At 56.9% G+C, this 15,661-nt stretch overlaps 1 protein-coding gene across 1 annotated transcript; it reads right to left on the minus strand.

Annotated features, from left to right (window-relative positions):
- Window positions 1-45: 45 nt before the first annotated feature.
- LOC141963272 (T-cell activation Rho GTPase-activating protein-like) lies at window positions 46-13,663 on the minus strand. Its single transcript, XM_074912456.1, has 9 exons — window positions 13,422-13,663; window positions 11,937-12,003; window positions 11,334-11,540; window positions 10,975-11,136; window positions 10,781-10,890; window positions 10,430-10,625; window positions 10,089-10,206; window positions 9,650-9,795; window positions 46-60 (listed from the first exon to the last, which is right to left on the minus strand). The coding sequence occupies exons 1-9, from the start codon at window positions 13,661-13,663 to the stop codon at window positions 46-48; spliced, it is 1,263 nt and encodes a 420-aa protein (XP_074768557.1).
- Window positions 13,664-15,661: the final 1,998 nt, after the last annotated feature.

Here is a 15,661-nt window from a genome sequence, read left to right on the forward strand (position 1 = left end):
GGGTTTGTGCCTCTCCTCTGAGGGGACGGTGAGCTGAGGGATATTTCACCCTTCAGGACCCTGAAGTTAAGCCAAAGAATATCAACTGAGCTCAGAACACTGCTCGGGCCTTTGGAGCATGCTGGCTGTATTCATTTGGGAAAAAGAGTATTTCAGTCGAGCAGCCCTTGGGCTAGCTAAAAGGAGAGGATTAAAGCTTTTGCTGCTTAAAATAGTGGTTGAAATGCCATTTTAAGTGTGGGTCTTGAGATATGTCTGCATTTCTTTTCTTAACAGGACAGTAATTTTCAGTCTGTTCGCAGACTTCGAAAGAGCACGGGAATTCCCAGGAGTTTCATGGTGGAGGTGGAAGATCCCAATATGAAGGGTGCGATGCTGACACCGACTGGAAGATATGCCATCCCAATTATTAATGCGTGAGTATGGAATTAGCTGGTCTGACCAAAAAGTGAAGGAGGGAAGCCAAGTGTCCATGTCTGAGTGGCAACGCCACCAAGCTGGCCAGCATCTGTAATTATGGGGGAAGAAGCACTGTCGTTGTATCTTCACCTTAAAATCTGTGATGATTTCTAATATTAAAATGGGGCAGTCCTGCTGTTCAGGCCCCTGAACGCTGGGTAAGCTTTTGGTATGCTAAGAACCCCTATTTCTGCAAAACATCTCCGTCGTGTTTACGGTGGCATCATTCTTTTTGAAAGCTCCTTCTGCTCCTGTTTTGTCTTTGTAAGGCTTCTTGCAGAATTTAACAAACAGCTGTTGGACTGAGATCCCCTCCCCCTCTGCCGTTTGCCCAATCCCATGTGTGAAGCAGAGGGATGTTTTCCTGTTGCTGTAAGCTAAGAAAACACTGGTGTGTGCTGACAAGGGTGGCTGTTTTAAAATGCACTTGGGAGCACCTCTGTTTTTCTGTCATGCATCTCCTTTTGCAGAAGCTGTAACATAGATTTCCGCCATTTATAAAACATGATTAGGCGGAGACTGACTTTATCCTGAGCCTGCGATTCACATTCACCCTCTGGTGAAAGGAGACGTGGGATTCATTTCACCCGGTCTCTAGCTGTCAGAAATTGATTTCTGTAGTCTGAGCTAATTTCTTAGTTGATCCAATGAAGGGAAGAGCTCTGCAGAAGGAAAATTGTTCTCCCCTCCCTTTTCTAGTGCTCTGGCTATAGGAAAGTATTTTAAACTAAATGCCTGCATTTTTGAAGGCTAATTTGGAGTGAGAATGCCACCTACTGTCTTCACTGGATAAAATGAAAAGCTTGGGAAAGTTCTCCTTTACCCATCTGTAACTTTTTTTCTTTTTCCTTCCCCACCCCCCTCCAGGGAAGCGTATGCCAGAGGAAAGAAGGAGAAGCATCCCTTTCTACCTGAGGAGCCGTCCTCTTCCTCCCTCTCCTCCTCCTTAGACAGTCGTGTTCCAGAAGAGCTGTTATGTTTCATTTGTAAAGAAATCATGGTGGATGCAGTTATTATCCCCTGCTGTGGAAACAGTTTCTGTGATGAGTGTAAGTGTTACTCCCATGTTTGTCAGTTCAAAACATCACACCTGATCTTCTGGCAGCAGAAAGATTGTAACATTCCTTTCTTACCAGCTCTGTTTACTACTTAAGTATACCCCAAATAGGAAAGGACTCTTCTTGTAGTCAGGAAAAAACTAAGGCAGAAGGCGTTTTTCCCTTTCTATGCATCATCTAGTTAAACCCTCTTTACATGCGGAAGGATGAGCACGAGAAGAGTGCGTAATGGTGCAGCTGATTGCAGTATTCGCTATCAAATGCATTTAGTTTGTGCACAGTCCTTTCTCTCATACAAAACTCTAGAGCCAGCGCTGGTGACTTGCTGTGGTCTGCAGCAAATGGCTCGCTAGGCATTTAATCCACATTCTTCTCCAGGGGAGAGCTGGTTAAAACTATCAGAACTTGAACCTACTCATGGGTTTTGGAGATGTGTCTTATTCATTAACCTTGAGGTTGGTGACTTCTCACTCTGCTGGACAGTGGAGAACAGACTAGTCAAAACATCAAGACACGGCCTACTCTACATCTTCAAATGTTACAGTAGTGAAATATCAAAGCTGGGCAGCTATTTCCTGCATCCTCGAAATTTTTTACACTGCTGAACATTGCATGCTCTCAGTTCTCAACTTCGTGCTCTCAATTCAGCTCCATATTCACCCATTAACCATCTACAGGCTTTTAGAACTGAATAGAACCCCCAAAATTTCCTTAGTTTAGCTAAAACCTGTTGTGATGATTCTGATTATACCCAGGTGTTAGAACAGCATTGCTGGACTCTGAGGAACATACGTGCCCATCGTGTCATCAGGCAGATGTTTCTCCTGATACTTTAGTTGCCAACAAGTTCCTACGCCAGGTAATGCGGTGACTTTTAGAAAAACTCTAAGAAAAGTCTGGTCAGTCAATTAGCTGAAAGGGAAGAAAATATTAATTTACATCTCCTTAAACAAGGCTAAATGGAATAAGGCTAAATTTACTTTGCAAATACATTACCTGCTGTTACAGATGCCGACAACTCTTGAGAGACAGCCTGGCAAACTCAGCTCACACTTGTGTTTAACAGGATTGACTCGGTTTCAAATTGAGTGTTAACACTGGAGAGCTTTACGGACAGATAGTCTGAGTTACCAATCCGTAGCCCCAGTGCGCAGTGGGATGTGTGCATATATCACAGAAGGGTTTGGCTTGGAAGGGACCTTAAAGCCCATCCAGTCCCAGCCCCTGCCCCGGGCAGGGACACCGTCCACTAGCCCAGGCTGCCCAAAGCCCCGTCCAACCTGGCCTTGAACCCTGCCAGGGAGGGGGCAGCCACAGCTGCTCTGGGCAACCTGTGCCAGGGCCTCACCCCCCTCACAGGGAAGAATTTCTCCCTTAGATCTAATCGGAATATATCTGTATGTTGGTTTGTTTTAGGAAGGACAGTATGTATGGGAATACACCAGTAATTTTACTCTGTGGAGACTTCTGTTCATCAAGCTGCTGAAGGTTCATGTTACCTCTTTGTAAATGTTTTTCTGCCTCTAGGCTGTGAACAACTTCAGAAATGGCACTGGTTATGCACAGATTATCCAGAGGCAGCAGCAGCAGCCACCAGCACCTCCACCAGCACCCGTGGCTCCTGCTGCGCTGGTGGCTGCCATGGAACGTACTCGACCTTCCCCGCTGTCGGTCCGTGGTTTGTGGGAAGAGAAGGTAGGTTTTCTCTCACCATATGCAGTGATTCTTGTGTTTAGGTAGAGCTTATTTTCCAACTGTTTGCACCAATTCACAAGGGCTATCAGGATCCTGGACTGGGACAGAGAGCATCACCAAGTCTTCTGGGCCCCCAGGGACGATCAGTACCCACAACTGGTAAGTAACCGTAACTTACAAATTGCTCTTAAAAAATTATCTTCAGGTAAACTGAAAGGGATTTTTTTTCTCTCCCCATGCCTGAAGGTCATCCAGTGAGAGCCGGCAAAATTCGCTCGGCAAGTGGCAGGCCAGACTGGGAAGTGTAAGTAGGCTACAGAAATTCAATATACTGCTGCTTGTAACCTGTTAAAGGAGGCCATAACACAGAACGGACACAACAGCTGGTTTATAAGGGAATAAGTAGGCACAGATTGTTGTTTCTTTAGAAGCTCAAATCGAGGATGCCCGCGCAGTGAACGTACCCAGAGGACGCAGGGCCCAGCACTACCAGCACCAACACCGCTCTCTGTGCCGGTGCCTCCACCTCCTTGTATCCTCCACCCCCCCCAGCACGTCCTCTTCCCCCGGGGGTACCGCCACAACCTCAGTTCCCACCTGGGCGGCTCCGTCTGCTGGGTGCACTCTCCCTCCTCCAGGATATCCCCCAGCTCCTGCAGACACGTCACCAGCTTGAGGACCAGCAGCAGTTCCAATGGCTCATTCACATGCCATCCCAATGGCACAAGCTCCTCCTTTGGACAATCGTAGAGTCACTGAGTTTGGAAAAAAACATTAAGACCATCGAGTCCAACCGATAACCCAACCCTGCCAAGTCCACCACTAAACCATGTCCCTCAGCGCCACATCTACCCGTGGATGGTAGCTTGGGCAGCCTGTTCCAATGCCTGACAACCCTTCCGGTGGAGAAATGTTCCCCAGTAGCTGATCTAAACCTCCCCCGGTGCAACTGGAGGCCGCTGCTTCTCCTGTCGCTTGTGACTTGGGAAAAGACACCAACGCCCACCTTGCCACAACCTCCTTTTGGGTAGCTGTAGAGGGCGATGAGGCCTCCCCGCAGCCTCCTCCTCTCCAGGCTAAACGCCCCCAGTTCCCTCAGCCGCTCCGCACAGGACTTGTTCTCTAGACCCTTCACCACCTTCCTTGCTCTGCTCTGGACGCGCTGCAGCCCCTCAGGGTCTGTCTGGAGGCGAGGGGCCCAAAACTGAACACGGTATTCGAGGAGCGGCCTCACCAGAGCCGAGACAGGGGCACCGTCGCTCCCCTGGTCCCGCTGCCATTTCTGACACAAGCAGGGTGCCTTTGGCCTCCCTTATCTCGGGAGGAGTTTGACAGAGAACGACGAGACTTAAAGAGGAGTGGGGGTTTGGCTCAGTGAAGTTGGGCTGGTTTTCACGTCTGTGTTTCGATGGGCTGTCGGACGGCAGTTACACTCGAGTGCATCTGACATCAGCAGAAATGACAGAGTGTTTTCTCCCACAGACGTTCTGGGTGCAGGTGGTAAACATGCAAAACTAAAAGAAGGCAAATGTCATCCTAAAACTTTCCCTAAGACTTGTAGGAAGAATTCTACACTGGTTTTGCTTAAATAGCATGTCCACCTTTGCATCTGCAAGCAGTATGCATCTTCTCATTCTGGCTATGTTTTGTTTCTTTTGTCTTTGTGTAATAAAGGTCAAGCTGTAATTGTGATAACGGTCAAATTTATTTTAACAGGGAAAAGAAAAAGTCCAGGCTTGATGAGTTCACAGCTGGTTCAGGAAGGGATGGAATATAAAGAAGAGTCCGAAGGAGCGTTCGATTTCCAGGTAACTGCTTTACCTGTCCGTAACTGAGGAGCAGGCTGGCTAGAGGGATCTCCGCTGCCCCTCTCCAGGTGGATGGGGTGATTCCAGGGATTAGCAGGGAGAGGGTTCCGTATGCAGGTTACGAGCTCAGCTACGGCAGAGATGACAGTTGACCGAGAGTTACAGTTTGGCAGCAGTGGCTGAGGAGCAGGTGTCTCTTTCACTAAAGCTTCTCTGCAGCGACACCCTTCGGCTCCTGACAGCCCTGAGGAGGCCAGAACCTGAAGAGGTCCAGTGCCGGGATTTTCTGCGTCTCCCTGTTCTGGGTGTAAGCGTTACCTCAAAGCACCTGGGAGGAGAGATGGGAGAGAAATTGCCTTCATCTCCTCTTTGGTTTATCTCCTGTGGGTACACGGGGAGGTGTTAACCTGGACTGCACACCGGTGGCTTTCCGAGGGATTCCTGGGCATTGATGGATTTTCTTAGGAACTAAAAGATCAGACTTGTTTGTGAGGAAATCTTAAATGGGTGAAGGACTTTGAGAGGAGGAATGATGCTAACGAACATATGCGGGATAATGTGAAATGGTTCTTTAAAACATCGTGAAAGAGAAACTTGTGAAGGAAAAACTTGGGGTAGCTGATGTTTCCCGTCCCCAGAATTCCCTTGGGCAGGAGTCTGAAGAGCTCTCCCCTACTAGTGCCGTCAGCATCTCTCGTGGAGTAACGGCGTTGAGTCCTATCACTAGAAGCTGACTTCAGACGCTTTTAGAAATTATTTTTCCTGCAGTGCAGCCACTACCCTTGGCTAGAGCCAGAGGTATGTGAAAATTTTGCTAGGACCTCTGGGCTGGAAGTGTGGGTTAAATGCTCCTGTGTGTCAGATCGCAGTACCCGTGTTTGGCATCCTGTACAAATTGCCCAACAAGTAGTGACATGGTGGCACATGGGATAGAAGCCCGTGGAAATAGAGGTTCCCTTCCTCTGTGTGTTTGCACTAACAAAGCAGCGGCTGTTCTGCCTTCTCAGCAGAAACTTTCACACGTTGGCAAGTTCTTCAGTTTGCAGTGGTAGTGTGTCAGCAGCTGAAAGAAGCTTTGACATAAATAAGCACATGGAGAGTCAAAAAGCAAAAGAAAGTGGGAGGAAGTAAATGGGGAGAGTGACTGCTTAGAATTAACTTTATTTTGTTGTGTGTTGTGTTTTCTGTTAAGGTCCAAGTCTGCACCTAGAAGTTCACCCACCTAGTGTGAGGGAAGATCACGTCCTTCCTGCCCCTGCTCCTGACTTTCTGTTGGATTCTAACCCGGCTGAGCTTATCATTATTTTATTTTTAGTAATACAATTTAGTAATATGTTTATTGTATGTAAAAATTATTAAGACAGGTTTTCAAACAATAAACAACACAGGACAGAAAGAAACCTGGCTTGGTGTGTGGTTAATTAGGTGTGTTGGATATTACAAGCTGGGTCAGGTCACTGGAAATGAACTCGGTTGGTCAATAGAGCAGACAGCTCACTTCTGTGTTTTCTGTCTCGTATTGTGTGAATCAGAAAGCTCAAGAAATTAAAGATAAGAAAAACTCAGGAAAGGTACAAAGAGGCAACGGTTACTAAAGACATACACCTAAGAAAATACGCCACAGGTTAGTTGCACGAGTGTTTGTCCAGGAAACAGCAGCAGGTTGCTGACAAACTCGGGGTGCAGCGAGTAGATTCCCTCTCCATGGTTTAAGGCTTCTCAGTCCTTGGAATGAGACCTGAGAGGGCTCTGTGGGTTTTCTCCTCCTCCAGCTCCAAAGCGAGCTCTTTACCACCCAAAGTGGGCTCTTCATCCCGTCATCGTAACGTCGCTGCCACACAGCTTTGAAGAAGGAAGGATTGGGGGGGGACAGTGAATGAAGGTGATTTTTTGGGGAGGGGGGGGCATGTGGGGGGGTGTCAGGCAGAGGGTTGGTGCTGAGGAGAAGAGCTGCTTTTCTGTAGCAGTCTTGCCCCTTTGGAACCACCAACCCCCCCAGAGCCCCCCAAAATCCGTGGGGATGCCCAAAAAACCCTTGAGGCCACCCAAAATAGTGGGGAACACCTCAAGTTCCCCTAGGATACCCCTCAACCGCTTGGGACCCCTAAGCCCCTCTGGGACCAACAAAACCTCCCCAGCAACCCCCCAAAATTGGGAGGACCCCTCCTTAGTCCCCCCAAGACCCTCAATTCCCCACTTGGAACTCCCTCACCCCCACTGTCCCCTGCAGGGCTCTGGGGAAGGTCCCGGTGAAGTCTCCCCTTTTCCTGCACCCCCAGTTCCCCCATTGGGACACCCAAACCCCTCCTCCACATCCCTACTGTCCCCTGCAGGAGCTTGGGGGGTCCCAGCACTGTCACCCCCCCACACCCCCCAGTTTCCCCCCACACTGTGTCCCTGCTGTCCCCACACCCCCTGCCGGTGGTGGTGGGGGTGCAGGGACAAGGGTGTGGCATTGGTGGGATCCCCCTCAAACTCTCGAGGACACCTGGGAAGGGAGAGGTGCATCCCAAGCCCCCCGCAACCACTCCCCTCAGGTTTGGGGAGCCTGTGGTCACCCGTGTCCCCTCCCCCACCCCCCAGGAAGGGAACCACACCGGGCTGACAAGGAAAGTCACCAACGGCCTCCACTGGTACATCAACGGCATTGTCCAGGATGGGGGACACAGGGACACCCCGGAGGGGCCATGGGGACACCCCACACACCTCTCAGGGTCTCCTTAAGTCCCCAAATTGTCACCCTGGGCATGGGAGGGGACACAGGGACACCAAGGTGGCTCTTGGGGACATCCCCGTCCATGAGCTGTCCCCTACGTTGATGCCCCATGACCCTGAGGGACCCCAAGGTGGCTCTTAGTGATGCCCCCATCCTCAGGGTGTCCTCCACATTGACACCCCATGACTTTGAAGGGACACAAGAGACCCCAAGCTGGCTCTTGGGGACGTCCCCATCCCTGGGCTGCACCCCACTTTGATGCCCCACAACTGGGAGGGGACCAGGGTGGCCGCAGGGTGTCTGTGGTGACGTCTCCATCCCTGGAGTGTCCCCAGCGTTGACGCCTGTCACCTTACAGGGTAATTTGGCAGAAAATAAACCCCCTTGCGTCTCAGTTTATCCTCAGGTGTCAGAGGGGCTGGGGGCGGCTACGTTTAGATTCTGAGTGATACCAACTTGTCACTGTTCTTGTCACTTGCTCCATCCAGCCTCCACCCTCCCGCGTGACTCTGGGCTTGGGTTTCCCTCCTCAAGCACCTCGACTCAGCCCTGACACCCCCTGGAAAGGGTGTTGGGACAAGGGACGATCCCAAACTCCCCCCTGAGGATTCACCTCAGAACAACCGCTCCCCGCTTCAGAATATCCCGTGGCAGACTCAGTCACAAGAGAGAAAATATCTTTTTATTTTATAGGGCAAGTGCGGGGCCCCGGAGGCACAGCGGTCCGGGCAGTGACCACGAGTCGGCACCTGCAAGGGCAGAGTCAGAAAGCTCTGGTGAGTCCCTGGCGGCAGGAAGGGGCAGGGCTGTGCTGCCTCTCTGGGAACACCGTGTGTGAGGGATTGCTGACGCCCCGACAGAGCTGCTGCTGGCGCTGCCTGCGGGGCGGCTCTGGCGCCTCGTCCCCCGGGCAGTGCCCCTCGAGCCCCGAGCGCGTGCAGAGACGCGCAGGGCCCCTGTGCCACCCGCAGGGCTCGGCCGGGAGCCCCCGGGCCCCGCCAGGGAGTTATGGCCAGAGCCCGCGCAGCACCGGGGCCCCTCGCTGCCCCTCGCCAGCGCCTGGGGCTGACGGAGAGCAGTGTGGAGAGGGGGGGAAAGATGGGCAGCAGAGCCCGGCACGCACCTGGGCTGCCCAACCTCTGCCCCTGCCGGCGGCTCTGTGCTGGTCCGTCCCCACAAGAACCTTCCCTCTTCCTCCTCTTCTTTTCCGGGCAGCCGTCGCTCTCCTCTCCCCAGGCCGCTCTTCTCTTCTGGCTCCTCTTCTTCTCCTGGTCCTCAGCAGAGCCTGAAAATCTTTCCACCCCACAGTGGGATTAGATAGAGAAAGCCACAGCCCACGGGAGTCAGTTCTGATTTTAACCAAAGCCAGCTCATTTTACCTTCGTTCCTCAGAAAGCCTGGCCAGTAGTTCTGGGCGCCCCAGGGACTCTGCCGTGCTCTCGGGGGTGGATGGAGGCAAAGCTGGCCGTGCCTAAACCAGAAATGTCACAGTTGGCATGTGGCAAGGAGTGACCTGGGGCGGTAAGGGACTCTTGCTAAATTGGTCCCTCAGCTCTCCCGAGGAGATGCCTGGGGCTGGTTTGCATCAGCCACAGTTCACACAGTCCCCCTGCTGACCCACAAACAGCCCTGAGGAAGCTCTGACAAAATAGGGCCTGAGCAAACCCCCCTGAAGTTGACAACTGCTCTTCTCTGACTTTCTGTGGGCCTTTAGCTGATCAAACACCTGCCGAGTGCATTTGAGACACCACCGTGCCGATTTCCATTGCTATGTATCATCCCCAGGGGCGGAGGAATAACCCAAACCCACACCAGCTCTACTGCCAGGCCGAGGCACGGCAGCGACTTGGCCTCATCGGAAACTCCCCTCCTGCCCCAGACACGCTGTCACCGTGTTGGGGGAGCTGACGTACCTCTCCCCTTTCCCTCTCCACCGCTCTATCTCCCCCAGCTCCTGTGAGGACACCGAGCAGAGAGGGGGGTGCATGCAGCAAAGCTTCTGCCCGACGCTCGGTGTCCACTTTGCCTGCAGGGACACTTTGTTCTTCCAAACGCAGATCTAGAAATCAAAAGCATGTGCAACATGGTGACTTCTTGGAAGCAAACAGAGCTAAAGCAACACCCACCCAAAGCCCTACACTTCTGTGGTCAGCCCTCCGATGGCCTGTCTGCAGGCTTCAGCTCATGCTGCAGAGGAAAACGTTCATCTTTGGAGAGCAGTGGCCAAAGAGAGGCCACAGGACAAGCGGGGCTCAGAGGACAACACTCGATGCCTGTTCCTGTCAGAAGGAACACAGAGGTTTCTGGTGCCCCAAGCCCCAGCCGGTGCCAACCCCCAGTCCCCCCTCTCACCTCTGAAACTCTCCAGGGGGGCTGCCAGCTCCTGGTCTGCTGGGCTGGAAAGGCTGCCCGCTTCCTCCTCAAAGAGCTCCCTGCAGTTCTCCACCAGAAACTCCACCAGCACGTTCACCTGCACGCATCAAACCGTCGGTCTCCACCCCGCTGCCTGACAAGGGGCCAAGCACCTTTGCCACCCCTGCCCCCTGCTCCTGCCCAGAGGCTGTGGCTGTGGGGCTGCTCCTCCAGGCAGCCACCCCGACAGCATTTGCTGGCGGGAGGAGGCCGGCAGAGCCCTCTGCGCAGCCAAGCGCTGGTGGGCCGGGAAGGCTGCCCCGGCGAGTGGGGACGCGCACCTTGTGTGTCACCTCCAGCAGGGCCTCCAGCGGGAGCAGGTCCGCGTGGGCTGGGCTCAGCAGGTTCGGCCCAACGCAGACGGCCAGGTTGCTGCAGCCCATCCTGCTGGTGGCTGCGTGGCGGCCGATGTGCCGGAGGAGGGACAGCAGCCTCTTCAGGAGGAGGAGGTTGGCTGCGGGCAACTTCTCGGCCACCCTGGGGGAAGGGGAACACGGCGCTACTAAAGCAGATGCTGCCCACAGCGTCCCCCAGACTCGCCCGAGGCTGGTGGGAGCCAGCGCAGCTTTCCAGGTGCTCTGGGCCAGCGGTCAGGGCTCCTGCTCAACAGGCAGGCTGCTGCCCACACTCACGCTCTCAGCTCCCAGATCTTCTCCTCCCTGCTGGGCTTCTGCATCGCCGCCATCCAGTCCTCGTAGAGCTCGGTCACGAGGAGCTTGCAGGGGATGCTCCGGAGAAATTCCTGCAAGGCCCAGGCCTCCAGGTGAGCCTTTGAACGCTGGGGGCCAGCCGGGAGCTCCTCCAGCCGCAGGGCAGAAGCGCTCACCTTCAGGATGGCGGCCAGCAGCAGCGCGGGCTGGCTTCCCATGTCGACGTCTGTGCCGTGGTCCAGGGCCTCCCGCAGCTCTCGAAGCGCTGTCCCGCTGGCGGCTCTGCGGAATATCCCCTCCGTCGATGGTCCTTCCTGCTGCAGCACGGCCAGCAGCTCCTGCGGGAGAGGCAGGAGGACAGTTGTGTGGCCGAGGAGCCGCCTTCCAGCAGCGGCGGCCAGAGCACTGCCCAGAGCTGGCTCCGTGCTGGGGGTGAAGAGCCCAGTGCCCCATCCCCAGAGCTCCCGGGGACACCCGCTGGCCCTCCGGAGCCTGCAGAGGGAGGGCTGGGGACCCTCTGGCCAGGCTGGCTGACCTGGATGGGCTGGGGCAGCGTGCCATCCTCCCCGCAGAGGGCTGCCAGGGGCTGCCCAAAGAGCGCCCTGCTGCAGCCGGAGCCCGCCTGCCCTGGCGCCGGGGCAGTGGCCGGGCTCCGCCACAGAGCAAAGGGCCAGGGCGGCCCCCTCCTCCTCCTCCTGCTGCTGCTGGTTCCTCCTGCTGCAAAGGAAAAGAGAGCAAGAGCCTGTCAGAGGATGCTGCTGGGCCAGCGCTCCCAGAGCCTGCCCTGCCCTGCCCTGCCCTGCCTGCAGCGCGGTGCTGAGCGGTGCGGCAGGACGGGCAGGGTCCGGCAGCTGGAACCGCAGCTCCGGCTCAACAGATCCGGCTCGGGGGCTCCTGAGAGCCAGCGTGTCCCCAGGACAGCCTGGCCCAGCCCTGGCTTTGTCATCCTCCAGGCTGTGGGCAGCAGCAGAGGCCCTGTGTCCCCACAGAACCACATCCAGCGGCCACTGCCCGGTGCTGTCCTTTCTCCTCCAGCTGACGTCTTTCCTCAGGCTGCCCAACCTGCATGGGGACACTCAAGGGACAAGTGAGCACAGCCCAGCCACTTGCAGGAGGGGCCTTTCTTTCCCAAACTCACCTGGTGAGCGGCAAAGTCCTCCCTCACTGCTCGACGGGGCCATCGGAGGCCCTTTCCTGACATCAGCCTGCAAGAACCCGGCACCAGCAGCCTGAGCGTGGCAGAGCGGGGACCCTCTGATCTCCCCGGCCCTCTGCCCCTTGTGGCAGGTTTCCTCCCAGTGCCACCAGCCAGGATATGCCAGCATTTCTGGTGGCTCCTCAACATTCCCCACTCCCGGAATTGCACCAAGGGACCCTCCCAAGCTCCCCCCACTAGCACACCCATCCCTGCACCCCGGCACAGCCTGAGGGCAAAGGCAGCCGTTCTCACCTCTGCCTGGCTCTCCACCAGCTTCTCCAGGCTCCTGGTGCTGAACGGCCTCCACTGGGCAAGAGAGAAGCAGAGGCAGAAGGTGAGCAGCCATGCCTGTGCTGCTGGGCTGCAGGAGCAGTGCTGGGGACAGTGCCCGTGCCAGAGAGACACTCACGGCATGGCGGCGGCTCCGCTCCTTCTCCAGGAGCTTGAGTGACGGGACGAGGGTCACTCGGGGCTTCTTGCTTCCGTCGGGTGTCCTGTGCACCGGGAAGGGACAGGGAGAGAGCTGGGTGAGCCCCAAGCCGCCTCTTCTCTCTCGTCAGGCAGCTCTCCCCGAGAGCCGCCCGCAGCCGCAGGGACACCTCTCCCCAGCCGGGAAGCTGTGTTCCCCATCTGGCTGTGCCTGCAGCACCCCCCAGCTTACCCCAGCAGTGTGTGCACCCACAGCTCCTTCAGCGCCCGGGAGCTGCAGCAAGAGGAGAAACGGCGTCAGGCCCCGCTGCCCCCCAGCCTGTTGGCAGAGGCGGGCGCCTGCACAGCCCTGCCCCGTGGGGAAGGACACAGGGGCAGGACGAAGCCCCGTGGGGCGGGACAGAGCCGCTGCCCAAGCCCTGGTCCCTCTGTGTTGCCAGAGCAGCTGCTCTGGCCCTTCCCTTCTGGGGACCAAAAGCGACCAGGGGATGCAGGATGTGGAAATGCCCCCCATCCCTCCCTGCCGGCGTGCTGCCCGCTCCCTGCCCAGGCTCTGCACGGAGGGCAGAGGCCCTTCACAGGAACCTCTCCTGCCCGGCCGGGGGACGTGGCACCACGACTCACCCGAAAGTGGCAGTGCAGGAGCCCCTGGGCCAGAGGAAGAGGAGGGAGCTCCTCTCCTCACGGCCGCCGACACCCTCCGCCTCTTCCTCCCCCGCCGCCTCCTTCCCGTCGCTCAGCACCCACAGCTGGTCCAGGGCCAGGCGGAGCTGTGGGCGCAGGGTGGTGCCACCTCTGCAGAGAGCGGAGGCAGGCAGTGAGGTGGAGGTGGCCACCTTGGGGTGCCCCCCCGGGCAGAGCCCTGCTCCCCCCCTGCCCTTGGGGCGGGCACTGGTGCATCCAGCACCCAGGTCCCGGGGCCTGGGGCCAGGGTGTGCCAGCCCTTGTGCCGGGGCCAGGCGTGGGGTGACGGCAGCTGGGCTCGGAGGGTCTCACCGCAGCTTGGTGACCACCAGTTCACCCTGGAGGAGGAGAAGGCGCCTCTCGCTCCTCTTGCAGCCCCGGGTCAGCTGCACGTCTGCGCTCAGCACCGGCTCTGCGTCGGCGAGAGCGTCCCTGCGGAGCAGAGCGCGGCGGGCGTCAGAAAGGCCGCTGCTGCGGGGCGCGGCCGTGCCCCCCCGTCCCCGAGCCGTGGGGGGAGCCCACCTGGAGCCGCAGCAGCCGTTGGCCTGGCCCATCCTGCCCGGGACAGGAGGACCCTTGCTGTGCACCGAGGACGCGGCCCAGCCGGGGACAGCAAGGACGGGAAGCGGGTTGCCAGAGCCCGGTCAGCGCCGCTCGGCCAGACCCTGCCTCCTCCCAGCGCCGCTCCGGGCCAGCACAGCTCCGTGCTGCCGGCGCTGGGGCTGGTGGCTCCAACGGACCAACGGCCAGACCCGACGGACAGCTAACGAACAGTGGGCGGGGCTCTGGGGATGGGCCCGCCCACCAGAAGGCCACGCCCCCAGCACTGCCTGCCCTCGGCCAGCAGGAATCACCCAGCCGGGCACCACAGCCCCTGCGGGGAGTTCACCGCCCCCTGCCCTCCGCAGCCCTCTGCCGCCAGGGCCTTCCCAAACCTCGGACGCCGCAGAACAGAACGGCTCCGGGCAGCAGCACACGTGTGGGGGTGGCAGAGCCCCTCTGGTTCCAGCCGCGGGCACGCAGGGATGTGCGGCCACCTCAGGAGAGAGAGAGGCCACCAACCCTAGAGGTGAGTGTTGAGCTGGGGACATCACGATGTCCCCAAAAAATGGGGCGGGGACCCCCTGAGGTTTTGGGGACACGGGGGGACACTCGCAGCGTCTTTGGCCTGGCAGGAGCCCACGCAGGCCTCGGGGATCTCCCTGTAGCAGAGCTGCTGCTCCGCCCAGAGCTCGTGGGCACGGCGGGGTCCCCTCCAGCAAGGGCCCCTCCTTCTCCTGCCCTGGGGGCACCGAAAGGGGGATAAGGTCACCAGGGGCACGGGGAGCCCAATAAATCTCGACACCCCAACTGTGCTACAGACCCTGCCCCCAGAGCTCCCTGAGTGCCCACAGACAAGGGAGTTTTGTGGTGAAATTGGTGGATTTGGGACAAAAAAGTTTTGGGATGAAATTGGAAGATTTGGGGCATGGCAGGAATTTTGGAGAGAAACTGAGAGATTTGGGGAACATGGGGTTTGGGATGAAACTGAGGGATCTGGGCCATGGTGGAGTTTGGGGTGAAAAGGGGCAATTGCAGGTATGGGGGATTTGGGGTGAAATAGGGGAATTTGGGTTACGGGGGGGGGGGGGAAGGGATTTTGCATACAGGGATGTTTTGGGGTCAAACTGGGGTTTTAGGGATGAAACTGGCAGGGTTTGGGGGTGCTAGAGTAATTTATGGCGTCGAACAGGGGGATTCTGTGGATCCAAGAGAGATTTTGGGGAGAGTGTGGGAGATTTGGCGGTCAAACTAGAACATTTTGTTGTAAAACGGGGAATCTGGTGTCCAAGAAAGATTTTAGAGTGAAACCGGAAGGCTCTTGGGGTTGCTAGAACAGATTTTGGAGTCACACTATGCGGTTTTGACTTTCAAGATAGATTTTGGGGATGAAATGTAAGAGTTTTGAGGGTGCTGAGGCTGATTTGGGGGCAAAGTGGGAACACCAGTTCAAAGTGGGAAATTTGGGGGACAAAAATGGTTTTGGAGGTCAATGGAGAAATTTTGGGGCAAAACTGTGGTACTGGGGATTACACACAGATCTGGGGACCAAGGGCCATTTTGGGGTGAAAAGGGGGGGGGGCGGTGGGATCTGGGGAACTCACCGTGCAGCACCCAGGTGAGGGTGGCCCCAGTGATGGTGGAGGCACCGTCCCCCACCCCCACGGCGTCCCAGCACTGGCACTGGAGGGGTCGGGGCTGAGGCTCTCGGGGTACCCCTGGGGCAGCAGCACCTGCCGGGGGGGGGACAGGTACCCCTGGGACCCCCAGGAATCCCAAATCCCCCGTGCAACCCACCCAAACTGCATTGCCACGGCCAGGTCCCTCCAAAACACCCTCAGCGCCCCCCCCTCCCCCCAACCTCATTAGTGTTTGTCCCCCCCCAGATCCTATTGGCCCCCACTTCTCCACTTTACCCCCAAGATGCCAGATATCTCCCCGGGACCCTACCAGCCCACCCCCAGGACTCCACTGAGTGCCGTTAGCCTCCCCAATATATCCCCAGGACACCA

Source organism: Athene noctua, chromosome 8 (assembly GCF_965140245.1).
Source record: "Athene noctua chromosome 8, bAthNoc1.hap1.1, whole genome shotgun sequence".
NCBI lineage: Eukaryota > Metazoa > Chordata > Aves > Strigiformes > Strigidae > Athene > Athene noctua.